Source organism: Physella acuta, unplaced genomic scaffold, assembly GCF_028476545.2.
Source record: "Physella acuta isolate Inbredline_101_S28 unplaced genomic scaffold, ASM2847654v3 ptg001217l, whole genome shotgun sequence".
In the NCBI taxonomy this organism is placed as follows: Eukaryota; Metazoa; Mollusca; class Gastropoda; family Physidae; genus Physella; species Physella acuta.
The window spans coordinates 64678-80994 of NW_026732734.1; the positions used below are offsets into that span (position 1 = coordinate 64678).

The 16317-nt window shown below is 35.5% G+C and overlaps 1 protein-coding gene across 1 annotated transcript; it reads right to left on the reverse strand.

The window, feature by feature from the left end:
- Positions 1–8331: 8331 nt before the first annotated feature.
- Positions 8332–14592, reverse strand: LOC131957190 (uncharacterized). The gene is made up of 7 exons (XM_059321918.1): positions 14297–14592; positions 13275–13476; positions 12411–12553; positions 11801–11957; positions 10961–11173; positions 10518–10625; positions 8332–9402 (listed from the first exon to the last, which is right to left on the reverse strand). Exons 1-7 carry the CDS (start codon positions 14590–14592, stop codon positions 8431–8433), a joined length of 2091 nt encoding a protein of 696 aa, XP_059177901.1. The 3' UTR covers positions 8332–8430.
- Positions 14593–16317: the final 1725 nt, after the last annotated feature.

Sequence of the window (16317 nt, forward strand, 5' to 3'; positions counted from 1 at the left end):
GCGGAACTAGCTATATATATATATATTTATATGTGCCCATATGCTTACATTGAATGCAATGTTTCTTTTAGATTTTTATTCCCGGGGGGGGGGGGGGGAGGCACTTGAAATTTTCGGCGGCGGCGGATTTAATATCCGGGTGGGGAGGGGGGGGGGGTAGACACGGGTAAAAGTATATATTTTCTATATACATTCTACATCGCTCCGGGCGGGGTGGGGGGGTGTACCTGAAAGAAACACTGATTGAATGTGTTATATAGCTGAAGTTTACAACATTGATTCAGCGTCACGGATTTTAAATTATCAAAATAGAAATGATGGTGACAACCCAACCCTTACAAAAATTTAGATTTTTGTTTTGTTCGGTGTCACCCCTTCTCCACTTACTCTAATTTTATCTGATGGTGTCACCTAGTGCGCACTGCTCCGTCTCCGCCTTGTGACGCTAATCGGGATGTAAGCAATTTTATCGAGTGATAATGACCTAGATCTATGAGTTTCCCGACAAACTATGTCCCCTCGCGACAAATCGGCCCACGACAATAGTGCTCCAGACAAGAGCTCCTTTTAAAATAAACCGGGAGTGATCTCCCCTAAACTTTCTCGAATATTCTTATATAAAATAACAGGGGATGGGAACTCGGGCTATAGACATGATTTTTAATCCATTTTAAATACTTAAATTTTTAAAAATAGAATAAAATCTCGTAGACAAATTAATTGCACACCAAGTGAACGCCAAATAAAAAAGCGCATAATAGTGCGCAATATTATTAGTACTTTTAAAATTTACATTAGTTTTTTGAGAAATCGGAAGTAGCGTAAATTAGTACTTCCAGTCAACGGAAATTACTCAAAATTTAACAGAATGTAGAGAATTAGATCTTTTACTTACATGTGAAATTTCATTTATCTATCTGAAACAGTACTCAAGTTATAGGCTTTTGAAAAATTCAAAGTAGGAAAAGTACCACTTCCGGTTATCGGAAATCGCTCAAAAGTTGATACGGATCTACGATTTTGATAAAATACTTATATATGAAATTTCATCAACCTAGCTGTAACGGTACTCAAGTTATCGTGTTTACACACGGACAGACAGACAGACAGACATACGGACAAGATTGCAAAATTATGTTTTTCCGTATCAGTGAGGTGTAAAACGTCGAGATTTGTAAAAATCTCTATTTTTTTTTTTTTGCACGATTACAAGAATTTCTCTATACTTCGTATATACGAGAAAGTAAAAACACGTAAATGCCAAGTGTTCATTGTTTCTTTAGCTGTACACTAAAAACACCTGGAACATCAAGCCCTAATTATTCAATAAACTCTGAGCTTGTAATAACCAATCGCCAACAGAATTTCTTCCAGGCATCTCTTCGGGGGGAGGGGGGGGGGGGCTCTGCCCCCCCCCCCCCGAAGAAATCTACCGCCCCCCCCCCCCGAACGAGATGGAATTTATGTAGTAAAAATATACTTTTACTAGTGTCCGCCCCCCCCCGGAAAATGTTGACCGCCCCCCCCCCCCGAAAATATCAAGTGCCCCCCCCCCCCCCCCCCCCGGAGAAAAAAGTCTGGAAGAAACACTGATCGCCAAAAATTAAGCACCTTCTTCCGTTTTTTTTTTTTTAACTCTCACCATAAACTAATTAAGTCCTGTGTTGCATTGAGCTTAATGGAAAAAATGTTGGATTAAATAAAAATATAGTCTATGCTGTAACCAGTGTCCACCCCCTCCCTCCGGAAATTATAAGAGACCCCACATCCCCACCCTAGAGAAACTCTCGTGTAGTTTTTATTGTTTTTAATCTTCTCATTTTTTTTAAAATTCTACCCTACAGCTGGGTTTATATCAGTGGCTGTAGAATAACGACAGCTATCGTGTTATTTTTGTACAAAGCATCTATAACAGTAAAAATGAACGACAAAAAAGTTGTGAAATAATTATTTTTTTAACTTAATAAATTTTCTGCAGGATTTAGCTGCACGGTAGATCCGCCTCTGTTATCTGCATATCAGTCGGTATATTTAGACCTACGCGACTCGTCGCCTCAATGTAACGAAGCGTAAAAATTCAATACTAATATTTTAAAAAGCATATAGTTAATGCTCTAAATGGTTTAGACTTCTAAACAGAACAAAAGGTGTTTTGATAAAACATTACAATAAATACAAATGCCCATGTGCATGTAAGTGTGTGTAATAGTAATAGAATTGGTCGTTGAAGTGTAGGCTATTGAAGATTTATGAGGCAGGATTTCTTTCAGACGTTTTCTCCGGGGAGGGGAAATCACGTAAAACTTTATGTGTGTGTGGGAGGGGGGAGGGGGGGGGGGGGGTGTGGAGACGGACGACGACGCAACAAAAATTTCCGGGGAGTGGGCGAACACTGGTTAAAGTAGATCTTAAAATTTATTTATAAGTTAAATATTTTTCCTATTTCGTCCCAACGGCGACGAGTGGAGGGAGGGGTTTGGCAGAGATCCCTAAAAGCAACTATGTTCTACATTGGCAACGCGTTGCCTATAAAATATAAAAACTTCAGAAAATTGTGTTTAGGTTTTAATTAGGCCTGCGTGTTTTATTTAAAATGCGACAACAGATACTCCAAACCTGATATATATATAGGAAGTTTTATATATATATATATATATATATATATATATATATATATATATATATATATATATATATATATATATATAAGTATATATAAGTATATTTAACAATTATTAGTTACTAAGAAAACAAAAACACTGCTTTGCCAGTATTTTTAGCATCTTTCGTTGCCCTCTGCCCCCTACTTGGTGTAACCCGGTGATTTGAAGTTTTCATGCAAAAATGTCAGTTGTGTGAAGGTTTAACCACATAGAGCCACATCATTCCTGTGAACCTCTTTGGAGCATAGGGAAGCAACAACACCTATACATCGTACTCGGTTCTGGGCGATTCCTCCAAGTTGAGTCCACGAGATTCTGATGTCATCAGGGGCGTAGCGAGGGGGGGGGGGCGGGGGTGCGGACCGCACCGGGTGACACCATTTAGGGGGGGGGGGGGTGACACCAAGGCAAAAAATAGCAAGATATATAGAGAAAAACTTGAGGGGGGGTGCAAATCGAAAGTTTGAGGGGGGAAGGGGTGCAAATCGAAAGTTTGAGGGGGGGGGGGGTGGTGCAAATCGAAAATTTGAAAGTTCGTCCCCGTGAAGGGTCGCTACGCCTCTAGGGGGGTGACACCATTAAGTGCCGCACCGGGTGACACCCGACCTCGCTACGCCACTGGATGTTATTATTAGTTGTGTTACTCTCCACATCTCAGAACCCTAGAGGAGAACAGTCTTCACATTGTTGTTAAATAAACGTATTTTGGAAAGTAGAAAGTGCTCTCCAGGTTGTGCGGAGAACGTTGAATGCATACATGGCCTTAAATTGATGACGCAGATTTTGATGTCCTCGTCTGCTCCCCCATCTTTGCTTAAAATATCCTAGATATGTGAAGCGATCTACCTGGAAATAGTAATTTCCTTGTAACTGAAGTGGGAGCTCCTGTTTATTGTTAATTCTCTTAATTTGTTTTTTCCCCCCACACGGTCTTTAAGCCTCTTATAATAAGTGCTTCTTCGCTGAGTTTTGCTTAGTTGGGCTGGCTGTTGTCGATGTAAAAAATCTAGGTAATCCAATAAATTAAAATTACTTTTAAAAATGAAATATTCTTCAAACCCCCACCCCCCTCACCTCCATATGTCAACGGTAGTTAAAGTCCAAATCACGCTTCCCCGAAAATGTGACGTCATTTATGGACGACTCCGCATGAAGTAATCTGTTTAGCCAAACGGAAAGTCGTAAGGATTAGGACCAAGCGAATAAAACTCAGTTTAGTTGTAGATTGTAGGCCTACATCCTAATTATGGCCTATCTTACTTATAGGTTTCCTTTGAAAATACCACTTACCACATTTTAAGGCCTAAGTCATTGTGGCAAGTATTGAGTTAGGCTACACAGAAAAATGCTGCTATATTTACATTTACTATTAAGGCTTAACTGATAGAAAAAAAATGTAAAAAGAAAAGTTTTAATGAAGTCTGGAACTTAAAAGTTAACCTCTTTTGACACTGGGACCAAGTATTTAGGTATCCATTCCGAAAGCATTTCTAGACTAGTCTAGATTGGTTTAAATTTACTCTTTAGAAAAACCTGGCACGGGGTTATCAAGATGTCTGCTTCCATAACATTACGAGGGATACAACTTCTGTATGTTATATTTTATATCGTTCCGATCAATATATCCTGTTTATGATTTTTATGATGTAAAATATCTAAAATTGTAAAATATTTAATCAGTATCTCATAAGAGATCTGATGACTTACATTAACTAAACTAACTAACTAATGTGACTTACAAAATTAAAATTTACATCACTGGCAAGCAGTTCTAGCAGTAGCAGGCTCAGCAAACACCAACAATCAATTTATAATTAATTAATTAATATTAATTTAATATGGCATCAACGAGTTCACGAAAAACCATCATTATTGTTGACATGGATAAAAAATAAAAATCGTTTTTGTGAGTGTCAATTTTAACTTCATTGCAGCTAGAGTGAGTAACAATACCAGCCCCGGACACCCTTAGCCCGAAACGGAGACTCCTTTCCGGTTCAAGACACCTAATTTCGTTACTATTTGACATAGAATGAAAACCAAAGCATAGAAATACTCTCCATCCAAAGAAGAATAAAAATATGTATTCCCTTTTTTTCCATTCGCAATATAACTTTTAAATATATGCTCCCGAAACAGACGACCCAGTCGTCCTGGACCCGACTAAAATTTTCCCGTTTTGCCTCCAAACGACTGGTCTTTCCTCCATCCAACTAAGTCATATTTTGCTGTTTTTTTCAGCTCAGTTGAATAAATAATCTTTTACTATTAATATTTTATGTGTTTAGTTTTATGTTTCAGTGTGTATTTGATTTTAAATGCCAAAAATAATAAAATTTATAACAATGGAAAAAAAAAATAGTAGGGGAGATAACTCTTCCCAATAAAATGCTTGTGTTATGGTTTACTATGGGTATCGTTTCCAGGCAAAACACGTAAATTTTCATCCTCCTTACGACTACCCCCAAAAAATGTATTTAGTAAAGAAAATAGCATTTTCTATAAATATATATGTTCTGTAGCCTATCCCATTCAATTTCAGTTCATTTTTTCTGAAAAAAAAATAAACATTGTTTTAAAAAGACGCTAAGTCTGGAGGAGGCTTTGCTTGTCCCGGCAACATAAAAATGGCCGCCTACATGACGGGTTGCTTTTAATTGCTCATATCCCACTGTGGGTAATTCAATGGATCAAAGTTTGATATAAATGGACTTATAAATGGACATATTTGCTCCCAATTATAATGTTTCTGTTTAAAATATTCAATTAACAGTGCAATTAGTATTCAAAGTGAGAGTTACGGAGTTGTTCGTTTCGAGGCGCATAGTCGGGCCAGGCAGAGTTACTCTATATCCTGCTATATAGTGCAGCTATAGGGCTAATAAATAATTTAATAAAAAATAATTAAAATATATTAGGATTAGGGCCTGCCAAAGTAAAAATGTAGGCCCGCTAGCCGGAAGATGCGTAAACAAACAAAAAATCCCCTGGGCCTATAGGCCCCCTATAGGCCTATTAATTAACTTATTAAATTATTAAATTTTTGTGATGTTATGTAAAATTCCATCTCTAGGTAAGCTATTGAAAACAAAATGCACCACTAAGTATGCTTTAAATCAAACATTACATAGATCTATATTATATTTTATATGCCAACACTTACCAAAAAAATAACATCGGGCGCTCTGTAGGCCTATTTGTTGTACACTTTCCATTTGTATTTTATAGGTCCAATGTGCAGAGTTTATGAGAGTAAAGGAGCTTATTTAATCCTACAGATCTACATTGATAATCTTAACAATTCAATTATTTAACAAGTGGAGTTTTTTTTTTACAAATTTAATACATACCCATGTATAAAGATTTAAATTAAACTCCATGCCATGACCTAATTTTAACAGCCAAGGCTAAGTCTGATTGTTTTAAAATATTTTCATTTTGTCCTTAGCCCTTTATGGAGAAGAAGAATCCCAAAATACCCTGTATACTGGAAAGGAGATCCTCAACTCAGAGTTTTTCTACCACAGTTTTGGATGAAACTTGTGAAGCCAGAGATTGACATCCCAAAAAATCAAATTCATTGTGAAGTTCATCCACAGTAAGTTTTTATTTAGGACTACTTTAAAAAAAATTTAACTAACCTTATTTTAAATTATATGTGTATATTTTAATAATCTAGTGCAAAGGACAGTAAGTATTTAAGATAATGATTATTGTAATACCGCGTTTACACCTAACATGTATACTAAGCATTTCTAGGAAAAAAAACTTCGCTATAGGGCCTAAGATAATAGGGGAGCCTACTCACTTATTGCGAAGTTTTTTTTTCTAGACATGTATAGTATACATGTCGCAAGTGTAAATGCTGTATAAGACTTCCCGACTTTATCAATGCAGTTTCTGTCATTACTTTAAAAAACATACATGAGAACTTTCAACATGCACTTTTGATTGCTGACATGAGCAAGTTAAGTTTTGACAGGATTGGCAGATGCTCAGATGAACATGTAGAATTGTTTGGAGAAAAAAAGCAACATATTTTCCCAGTAATTTTGAAATGTTAATAAAAATGTTTTTTACCAAATGTAGAGAGATGATTTAAAAAATTACCTGTTAGGCCGCAAGTAAAAAGTACTTTTGTAGAAATTGTAATTGACTATTAATTGGCATGACTTGTTTAATGCAATTGTGGGCGCTCCTAAACTATTAGCAAATACTCAAATAGATGTGTATTTATTTTTGCCTCTTAGTATTCAATTTTCATAATTGACTTAGAAATTGAATCTACTGACCCATCTAGTTAAGAGTGGATACGTTAGTAAAATAAAATTTGATGTTGTCACACTTGCTACACACTAAATTTGTGTGCGCATTTGTTTTCTTAACAGTCATATACATTTAAATGTATATTATATTTGTTTATACATCCAACTTTTTAAGAAATTTGAGCTTCATTTGATTAATTTTGTTTAAACTACTACATTTTATCAAAAAGGTTGCTGATCATTGTTCTTGTCTTATAATCTCCTGTGGTCATTAAGCATATATTTTAATCCAGGCCAAGATAAAAACAATCAGTTTTACTAATTGAATTTCTATTTCCAGAATGTCACATTTTGACATAAAAAATTACATGGAGAAAATCTATAAAGTTCCAGTCTTACATGTTGAAACAAAGATCATTCATGGTAAGTTAATCTTAGTAATCTAATTATTTTCTATACTCTTCATGTATAGCTCAATTTTAATCTTTATGATAACCTAAAAATATCAAGTTCAAATTGTATTTGGATGCAGTTGTCAGAATGCACCCTAATTTTTTTTTAAACATCATACTCTTTTCTTGAGTATAAATCTAACAGCATGATTATTTTTACTTATGGGTTTTTGTTTACTAAGCTATATTCTGTTGGCTAAACCGATCATTGGATTATTGAATTCAATCTTCTAAATATAGCAGCAGGGTAATAGGGTATAGCATGTGGGGTGGGTTTTTTTCTTCTTGTGTTGCAGTTGGGTCTAGGATTATGGTACAATAAACCAGCCAAGCTGCTGACATTTTAACAAGTATAACACCAGGTGTTATAATAACATTCAGGTGTCATGTTACGGTGAACTTGACTCTCTTTTGTTAGGACTGAGGAGCCTAAATATCATTGAGCATGTTTTAACTCATGCTGTCAAGTGTGCATTATGATTGAGGACACTCAGCAGTTTTGCACACAATAATAATACAGACATTGAGTTTATAAGTTTTTATTCTGTTCTGCTAACATTTGAAAGCAGCTGGCTTTAAACAAAAGTCTATATTCAAAGAATAGTTTGAAATGCTTACAATAGCACTTTGAAAACATGACGGGCAAAGAGTAAAAGGTTTTTATATATTGTTTGTGACATTACAAAGTGACGTTAGAATTAAAATTGTGTTTAATTTAATTAATGCTCATAGAGTACAATAGCAACTTAAAGCATGATGGGCAAAAATTAAAAGTTTCTTATATATAGTTTGTGACATTTGAATTAGAATTCTGTTCAATGTATTTTATTTGCAGACTTCATTTCATATCTTAAATAATTTTCTCACTTTGATATATAGAAATTAGGACAAATTAGCAGTTACAACTAGAAACTTAACATTTGGTCTGAAATTTTTTATTTTGTGTGGGGAAGTGTACTGTTTAAGCTATTAATTCATATATTAGGTTTCTTCTGATGTTTCTTGGAAGCTGAACTTAATGTATTTTATTTTTCCATTAAATTAGAGTTTTTATTCAGTTATGCGGTATGGGATTAGGGACTCTTCTGGGTGTTTTCTTTTGTAGATAAAGAAAAGAACAGCAGAGCATAAAGCAACCCCAATGATAAGTGTTGCAAAGGCTATAGCTGTAACAGACCCTGCTGAATATGAGTCTGAATTGTTCATACCTTGTTGCCTAAATAGTAAAGACATGTTCAACCCAACTTCTATTGCATTAGGGTCAATGGTGAAAGTCTTAGAATACTGGGCATAGTTGACTACCAAAGATATTTCTGATTGCACTGTCTTTTTTAGCTTTTCTATTGCAGAGTTTAGAGATTCATTTGTTTCCCCATACATTGGCACAGGCCCAAGCAGTGTAATTATCAACCTTGTCACATTTTTGTTTAGTTTGGAGGGATATGGATGTACATCATTTATCTGTAAGATGGACAGTCCTGACTTGTCTGAAAGGGCTTCCCTTATGGAGTTTGAAAACAGTACGTAGTTTAGAGATACATCATGTTCAAAGCTGGCATTGACAGAGAGCATTATTCTAGTCACCTGGCTATCATTATAACAGCCAGAGATATCAAAATAACCCATTTCAGTGAAGATTGGACTTGGTCTGAATAAGTGGACCATCTTTTCAGTTATTCTTTGGTGAAACATCTGGCTCATTTTGTCACCCCAGGCCACCTGGTCACTTGTCCTGGTGGGTATGGGTTTTGTTGCTGATGTTTGATCATCATCCGTGTCTGGATACATTTTTTCTGGGTTCCTCATTATTTCTAGAAACATTTCATGCATGGAATTATATTTGACAGCTGTTTTGTTTCTTAGCGAAAAACCCACCATGTTTGGGTATTGGAAGAAAATGTCCACCTTTTTGTTTTTTAGTAAGTGGGGTGTAGAGTTAGTCCTGAAATAAATTTCTTGCGCTATTCCACCCACCTCTCCTGACCACACATCCACTGGTATTCCACGAACTGTGTCTCTTCCCTGATGAAGCAAAATTACTTTAATTATTTTAGCCATTCATAACATATATACCCTGTATACGAAGAAAATAATAAAACAAAATAAAGGAAATAAATGTTTGATAAATAGGCCTACATCGTAATCTGTGTGATATCCAAAAAAAAGTTAACTATTACAAAAGACTGGATGGCATGGTGGGATGGTAATGTGCATGACAGCTAGCCCCAAAGTCTCAAGTTTCCAGGGCGCCAGCCGTAGAGCGCCCTTGAGTCCACCCAGATGGGTACCTGACTCACGTTAGGGATAGTATTGGCGGCTGGACATAGTGCTGAATGAGGTCACAGTAACAAGTGAACTCTGTTTCACCTACCTCTTCTACTTCGAGAGGGTAACTTTTATTACAAAAGACAGTCTTGTGACAATGATTTTGTCACAACTACATTTATAGGTACATTTTTTAATAATCAATAACACTGCAAAGCATATGGATCCAAGAATTAAAAAATTTGTAATTTAAGTGCATTTACTCAGTTGATTTAATGCTGATACCTGAAAGTTGCCTGAAAGCAAATTATCTTACAGTTTGCCAGAAAAACCTTCTATAGAAATGACTAAAAGATTAAGAAATGACTAAAAATTAATACACATTGTGTTTTTTAAATACATTTAGTCATAGTTATAATCTTGTAAGAAAGTAACCACCTTCAGGTTTAGTAATATTGTTTTTTCTTAGTTCCAATATTCCCAACTGGGAATAGATGATGGCACAAAATGAAACCCAATGCTTAAAGTTTAGAGGTACCGCGGACAGATCAGAATAGTATATAACTTGACTATGTTTAGTGGAAACATTATTTTGTAGTTAAAGGCGCATACTGAATTTAATTCCTTTTTCCTTAGATCACAACATTGCGTGACAGGTTAGCTAATTAATTAATGATATAAGTTAAAAAAAATTCTTGTAAGGTGGTTTTTCTCACAGATTTTTCAATAGGAAATTTGTTTATCAGGCTTTTGACTTTTAAGACTGTCAGACTTTAACAACCTCACTTGTAAAATGAGAACTTAGGTGCATTATTTTCTTCAATTTTACTAGGTTGTGTTACACAGTAAATTTAAAGGTTTACTTTTCTTACCTGGTATACAAAGTTAGTGTTGTCAAAAGCAAAATCAAATATCTTCAGCCTGTGTGATTCCATCGATGGTGTGAAGTCCAAAGGTTTTATTCGACATGTCATATAAAACTGAAACATACATTGAATTAAATGAATGAATTACATTGTGTAGATGAGTGTTACATAGGGACATATCTAATGGTTAGTTTATAGCTTGTAGCCTTAAATCAGTGGCTCTTAACCTTTTTGGAGGTACCGAACCCTGCCAGTTTCATATGCACATTCACCGAACCCATTTGATTGCTGACAAAATACAATCTTGAATCATATGCGTTGACCTCCAAACCGAGAATAACTCCCCAAACCCCTGGGGTTTGGTTCAACCCAGGCTAAGAACCACTGCCTTATACAAACTAGAGCTTTAATGTAGCAAATGAAACAAATTTAGATGTTCTTGCACTTACATTATTTATTTTGTAGGAGACCATATTCAACATATCATCTATAACAGTGTAGGATACGACAGCAGGCTTTTCCCATTTTGCATTTTCCCAGTATTTATGTCCAAATTGCTGCGGAACGATCCTTGTGTAGGTTGTTTCTGCCAGGAGGTGGTAGAGGTCATAACGAAGACGTTCAGTTTTAGTCCACTGATCTTTAATGCCAGGCATAACGACCTAATGAAGCCATGTTAAAGATAAGTTCATATCTTTCTTCGGCTTGAAAGGGATGCTATAGTTAAATTATTATACCCAGCCGCCTTTCCTTGACTAGCCAGGTACCCATTTTATGCTGGGTTAGCTCAGTGAAGTCTAACTGGACTTAAGAAGCTTTAAATTCAGGGTAATTGAGAATTACTTTTACCTATCTTTTAATCAGAACTTTTTTTTTTAGTTTTCTTAACCCTACATATAAAAACATTTACAACAGTAGCACTAATCTATTAAGGCCAATAATGAATTAATTCTTTAAAGTATTGATTTCATAAGTGTCAAATGCCTGATATTACTTAATTCACTAAGTTTTTGAATAAGTTATAAGAACAGAAATTACGAAGCTTGCTTCTTTTCAATATAGGCTAATCATTTGTACAATTTTATAAATGATCTATAACATGACAACTAATCAAGAATCTCTCATTAGAGTATTTACTGTTTAAATTGTAGGCTTGTACATGATCTTTTGTTTACACAACCTGTATCCAACATACAATTTTTTTTCTAAGTTTTAGTTTTTACTATAGCTTGATCCTTTCTACATACTTACAGTTTAAACTGTTGTATTGGACATATTTAAGGACATACCTCTACATCTACCTCAAGTCTTTTAGGTATCAGTGGTATATCTTTGGTTTTTTGTTTCCCTTTACATAGTACTCCTCGGGGTATGGTAAACACATCTTCATCCAAGGCAGGTCCAGATCGAAACGATGTGAATTCATAGATGTGTTGAAATGCTTGTCTGTTTTACACAAAAATTAACGAATAAAAAAAACATATGCTATTATAACGTAGTGGTCGGATGGTAGAGCTTATGACTGCTCTCTTTAAAGTCTTGAGTTCGAATCCTAGGTTTAATTCTGTAGGATGTCGCTGAGTCCACTCAACTCTAAGGGGTACCTGTCTCACATTAGGGAAACAAAGGCTGCTGGGAATAGTGCCTACAAACTATCCCTTCATGTGCAGAAGTAATTGAACTCTTCTTCATCTGCACAATCTGTCCTATGCATGAACAGGAAAAGATGTTGATGATTATAATCGTTAATAATTGTGCTAAAATCCTATTTCAATCATAATTCATGTTACTATTTTGTGTTGTAGAGATTGAGGGTTTGATTTGAGTTAATTTAGTCAGACCTTTGTTGACTACAGATTGTCCTGATAACTCTAGTAGGTCAGCACAGCAAATACTCACATGCCTCTGGCTGGTGTTATGTTGTTAGCCGTACCATTAACCACCGCCCGTACAGGCACCTGCTCCGCTCCTCCTGCTGTCGTGTAGTCAGGATCAGAGAAGTAGTAGTCTAGCTGGTACTTGGCGCCCCATTCATGCACCTCCTGTTCATATCAAGTTATTTCAAAATATCTTATTTAATTTTATTCACTTCTCTACAATTATATGATTCTTGTGTTCCAAGTATAGTGGTGCAGCTGTTCTGTATCTGTGCTCATATGCCGAATCTCATAGAAATTTTATCCATTAAATTTAATTGAAATGCTATTTATCAGTTTCGGATCCCAAATTGACTATAATTTATCCTTAAATACAATTTCAAGGAACACAATTAAAATGAAATAAACTGCAAATGAATTGTTTTATATTACTTTCTCTTAATTTTCGTTATGCTTTTTTTCTAACTCTTTGCACCTCACTTTCAGCAGCTGTCTAAAAAAAAGTCCAAGTAGGTTTGTTTTTTTCTCCCTTTTCTGGGTGTTTCTATTCCACAAACAGTGAATCTTTTTCCTTGTATCTTAAATTTTGCTCGGATTTCAAAGCAGAACCTAGCTTGCTTAATGGCTCATGCTAAAATATCTTGTATGTCATGGTACTCATATTTGAGGTACCACTCAATTTATAGAAAAAGATGAGAATGTGGTTTTATATAATTTACATTTATAGTGCTAAGAGGTGATAATTTTGTTTTTGGCAGGGTTTAAGTACCATTCATAAAGATTTATAAACAAATTTTTTTGGTCAAAGTAGTTTTTTTCACAGATAAAGGTTATTAAGTTACTTTTGTTAGTGGATACTCATATGTTTTATCTACAAGTCACTTACCTGGCAAGATGTCCAGTGGTCCACAGGAATACCCCTAATGTTGTCTTTACCCTGGTAGACCTGCTCATACCCCTGTCCAAACCTGAAAACGTCATTGATGGTCGCCATGATGGGCTGGGGGTTTTTCCCAAGTTTGGTGAAGCTGTACACGTCATAATGCGCCTCTGTTGCCTTACATGAACCATTAGGGTAGATGGTGTACCTGTTAGAAATGGGATCAATCTTCCATTAATCCTTGTATAACATTTTAATAAGTCAATTAAAAAATTTTTTTTTTTTCTTAACTTATTATTTTCATTTTAAAGCATTGTCCTGCCTGATTTTAAGGCTAGTAAGTTATTAGACATACTTTATATAAAAAATTAAAAATATTGTCAAGATTGGAAAAAAACAATCAGTAGTATAGGGGAACACTGACATGGGAAAGATCAGCAAGACATAAGTTACTTGATGCTGACTCCCAAGGTTAGATGGTTTTCTATGCCTTATATTGGGTCCTATGTACAATGATGGCTTGCATTAAGAAGCTAGCCCAATACCCAGCTGTAATTACTTCGTAATGTCAGTATCTAATAGAGCTTTGAGGGTTGTCATTACAACTTATTCCATGAACTAGGACAATATTGCTCATCATCAATAATAATCTGTTCATACTTTAGCATTGTCTGATTGTTAGATAGCTCAGTGCCATCTAAAAAAACCAGAGCATAGCTATACCTCTTAGCTCACCTGTATTTTGGTGTGGCCTTACCAGTAACATTTATTATAATACATGAAAAAGTCTTTTTAATTTTTTGCCTTAATCATTTATGTTTTAAACTAGACTCCCACATAGATTCTATTCTGCTTGAAAGATATATATATATATATATATATATATATATATATATATATATATATATATATATATATATATATATATATATATATATATATATATATATATATATATATATATATATATATATATATATATATATATATATATATATATTTAAAATTGTGCTACTCTGTGTACTTACATTTCTCCTATGTTGTAGTCAAAAATGAAGATGGTTGTGCTTCCATTAAACGTTTGGCTCACAGAGGCCCTTTTGTTCACGCTGTCGTAGTGCTCCTCCACCTCGGTTGTCCGATGTTTCTGTAGGATGTTTGCCTCCACCTTCACGCTGTACTGCTCAGGTAGTTTGGGTAAGGGGACAGCCTTGATTGGGTGAGGGATGTAAGGAGGGGAGTGTGGAGGCATGACGCAGTTAGCCAGGTAGACCATGAACTGGGTGTAGATAATAGCCCAGTATTTGTTGATGGGAGTCTTCATTCTGTCACTGCTTGTGTTTACTCTGGAACCATTGCAATACTTTTATTTATTTTAGCTTAACATTTAACCTCAATCGTTGGGTGTTTGTGTCCTGAATGGACACTTGCCCAAAGGCCTACTTTTTTTCTGGATTTGCTTCAATAGCTTTTGAGCAAGGCAGCAGTTGTTTGATTTTGGAGTTTTCTCTCCTAGACGATCTTAAACTAATGAGCCTTATCTATCTGGATAAAAGCATGTTATGATAAAGGTTTTTAATCTCCATTATGGAACATCATCAAACATTATTTTCAAAGTCAACATTGTCTATTATGCAGAAAAATAGTTATTTAAAAAAAAATCTGTATTTAACTGGTAGGTGTCTTACCATTAAACAGTCAATAAATCTGTATTTAATCAGTAGGTGTCTTACCATTAAACAGCCAATAAATCTGTATTTAATCTGTAGGTATCTTACCATTAAACAGCCAATCAATCTGTATTTAATCTGTAGGTGTCTTACCATTAAACAGTCAATAAATCTGTATTTAATTGGTAGGTGTCTTACCATTAAACAGTCAATAAATCTGTATTTAATCTGTAGGTGTCTTACCATTAAACAGCCAATAAATCTGTATTTAATCCGTAGGTGTCTTACCATTAAACAGTCAATTAATCTGTATTTAATCCGTAGGTGTCTTACCATTAAACAGCCAATACATCTGTATTTAATCTGTAGGTGTCTTACCATTAAACAGTCAATTAATCTGTATTTAATCCGTAGGTGTCTTACCACAATCAATAAAGATCCTATACCATTAAACAGTCAATAAAGATCCTTAAGCAAACAAGGTCTACTAAGGAAGACCCAATTGAGTGGTGGAGATCTCAGTTACACAAATGAGAGGACAAAGCGGTTGTTGAAACCAGCAGACCAATTATAACTTGCATGAGCCCCCTCATTATAGTGTCACATGCTCACTGACAAAAAGATTTAAACCATGGCCAGCATAACCCAGTCATTAGGTGATTTGTATGTGCTGTCTGTGGCTAGTCATTAGAAGGTTAAGCCTGCACATTAGTTTTATTCAAAGTGAATACTATCATTCTTCTTTGAACATTAGTTTTATTTGTTTCCCCATCTTTTCTGTTCAGTATTTTTAAAGAAAGGGACGTTGTGGCTTAGAGGTAGAGAGCTAGACTGCTATCCCGAGAGTCTCGAGTTCGAATCCAGGTTCAAACCCTGCAGTCCAACTAGCTCTGTTGGGTACCTAACTTATGTTAGGAAAACAAAGCCGCTAGGCATAATGCTGACCACACTATCCCTTCATATGCAGAGGTCAATTGATCAGATGAACTCTACTTCATCTGCCCCATGTGTCTTGGGCATGAACCGATTGAGAAGAAGAAGATTTTTAAAGGGGTCGGCGTGGTCGAGTCGGTAAAGCTCATGGTTGCTAAACCGAAAAGTCACGAGTTCGAACCCTCGGGCAGATGAGGCTCGTTAGCTGGGGACAGCCACTCTTCTAGGAGAGACAACTCCAAAATTAAACAACTGCTGCCTTGTAGATTGTTCTTGGTTGGACAAAGGCTATGGAAGCAAATCCAAAAAGAAAAGCAGGCTGAAATCGGAGTCAATGGCCTCAATGGCGCATAACCAGTTGACACGTAACGCTTAATTGTGTTGGAGGCGTGGTCGAGTCGGCAAAAAGCTCATGGTTGATAAATTCGAACAAAGTCTCGAGTTCA

What these genes read in the sequence shown, in the direction of transcription:
- LOC131957190 (XM_059321918.1), bottom strand. Translation starts at nt 14,592, where the DNA reads ATGAAGACTCCCATCAACAAATACTGGGCTATTATCTACACCCAGTTC. An exon ending in GACTACAACATAGGAGAAAT is followed by an intron (nt 13,477 to 14,296) that starts GTAAGTACACAG and finishes CATTTCTAACAG; the next exon opens with GTACACCATCTACCCTAATG. An exon ending in TCTCCTACAAAATAAATAAT is followed by an intron (nt 10,626 to 10,960) that starts GTAAGTGCAAGA and finishes TGTATGTTTCAG; the next exon opens with TTTTATATGACATGTCGAAT.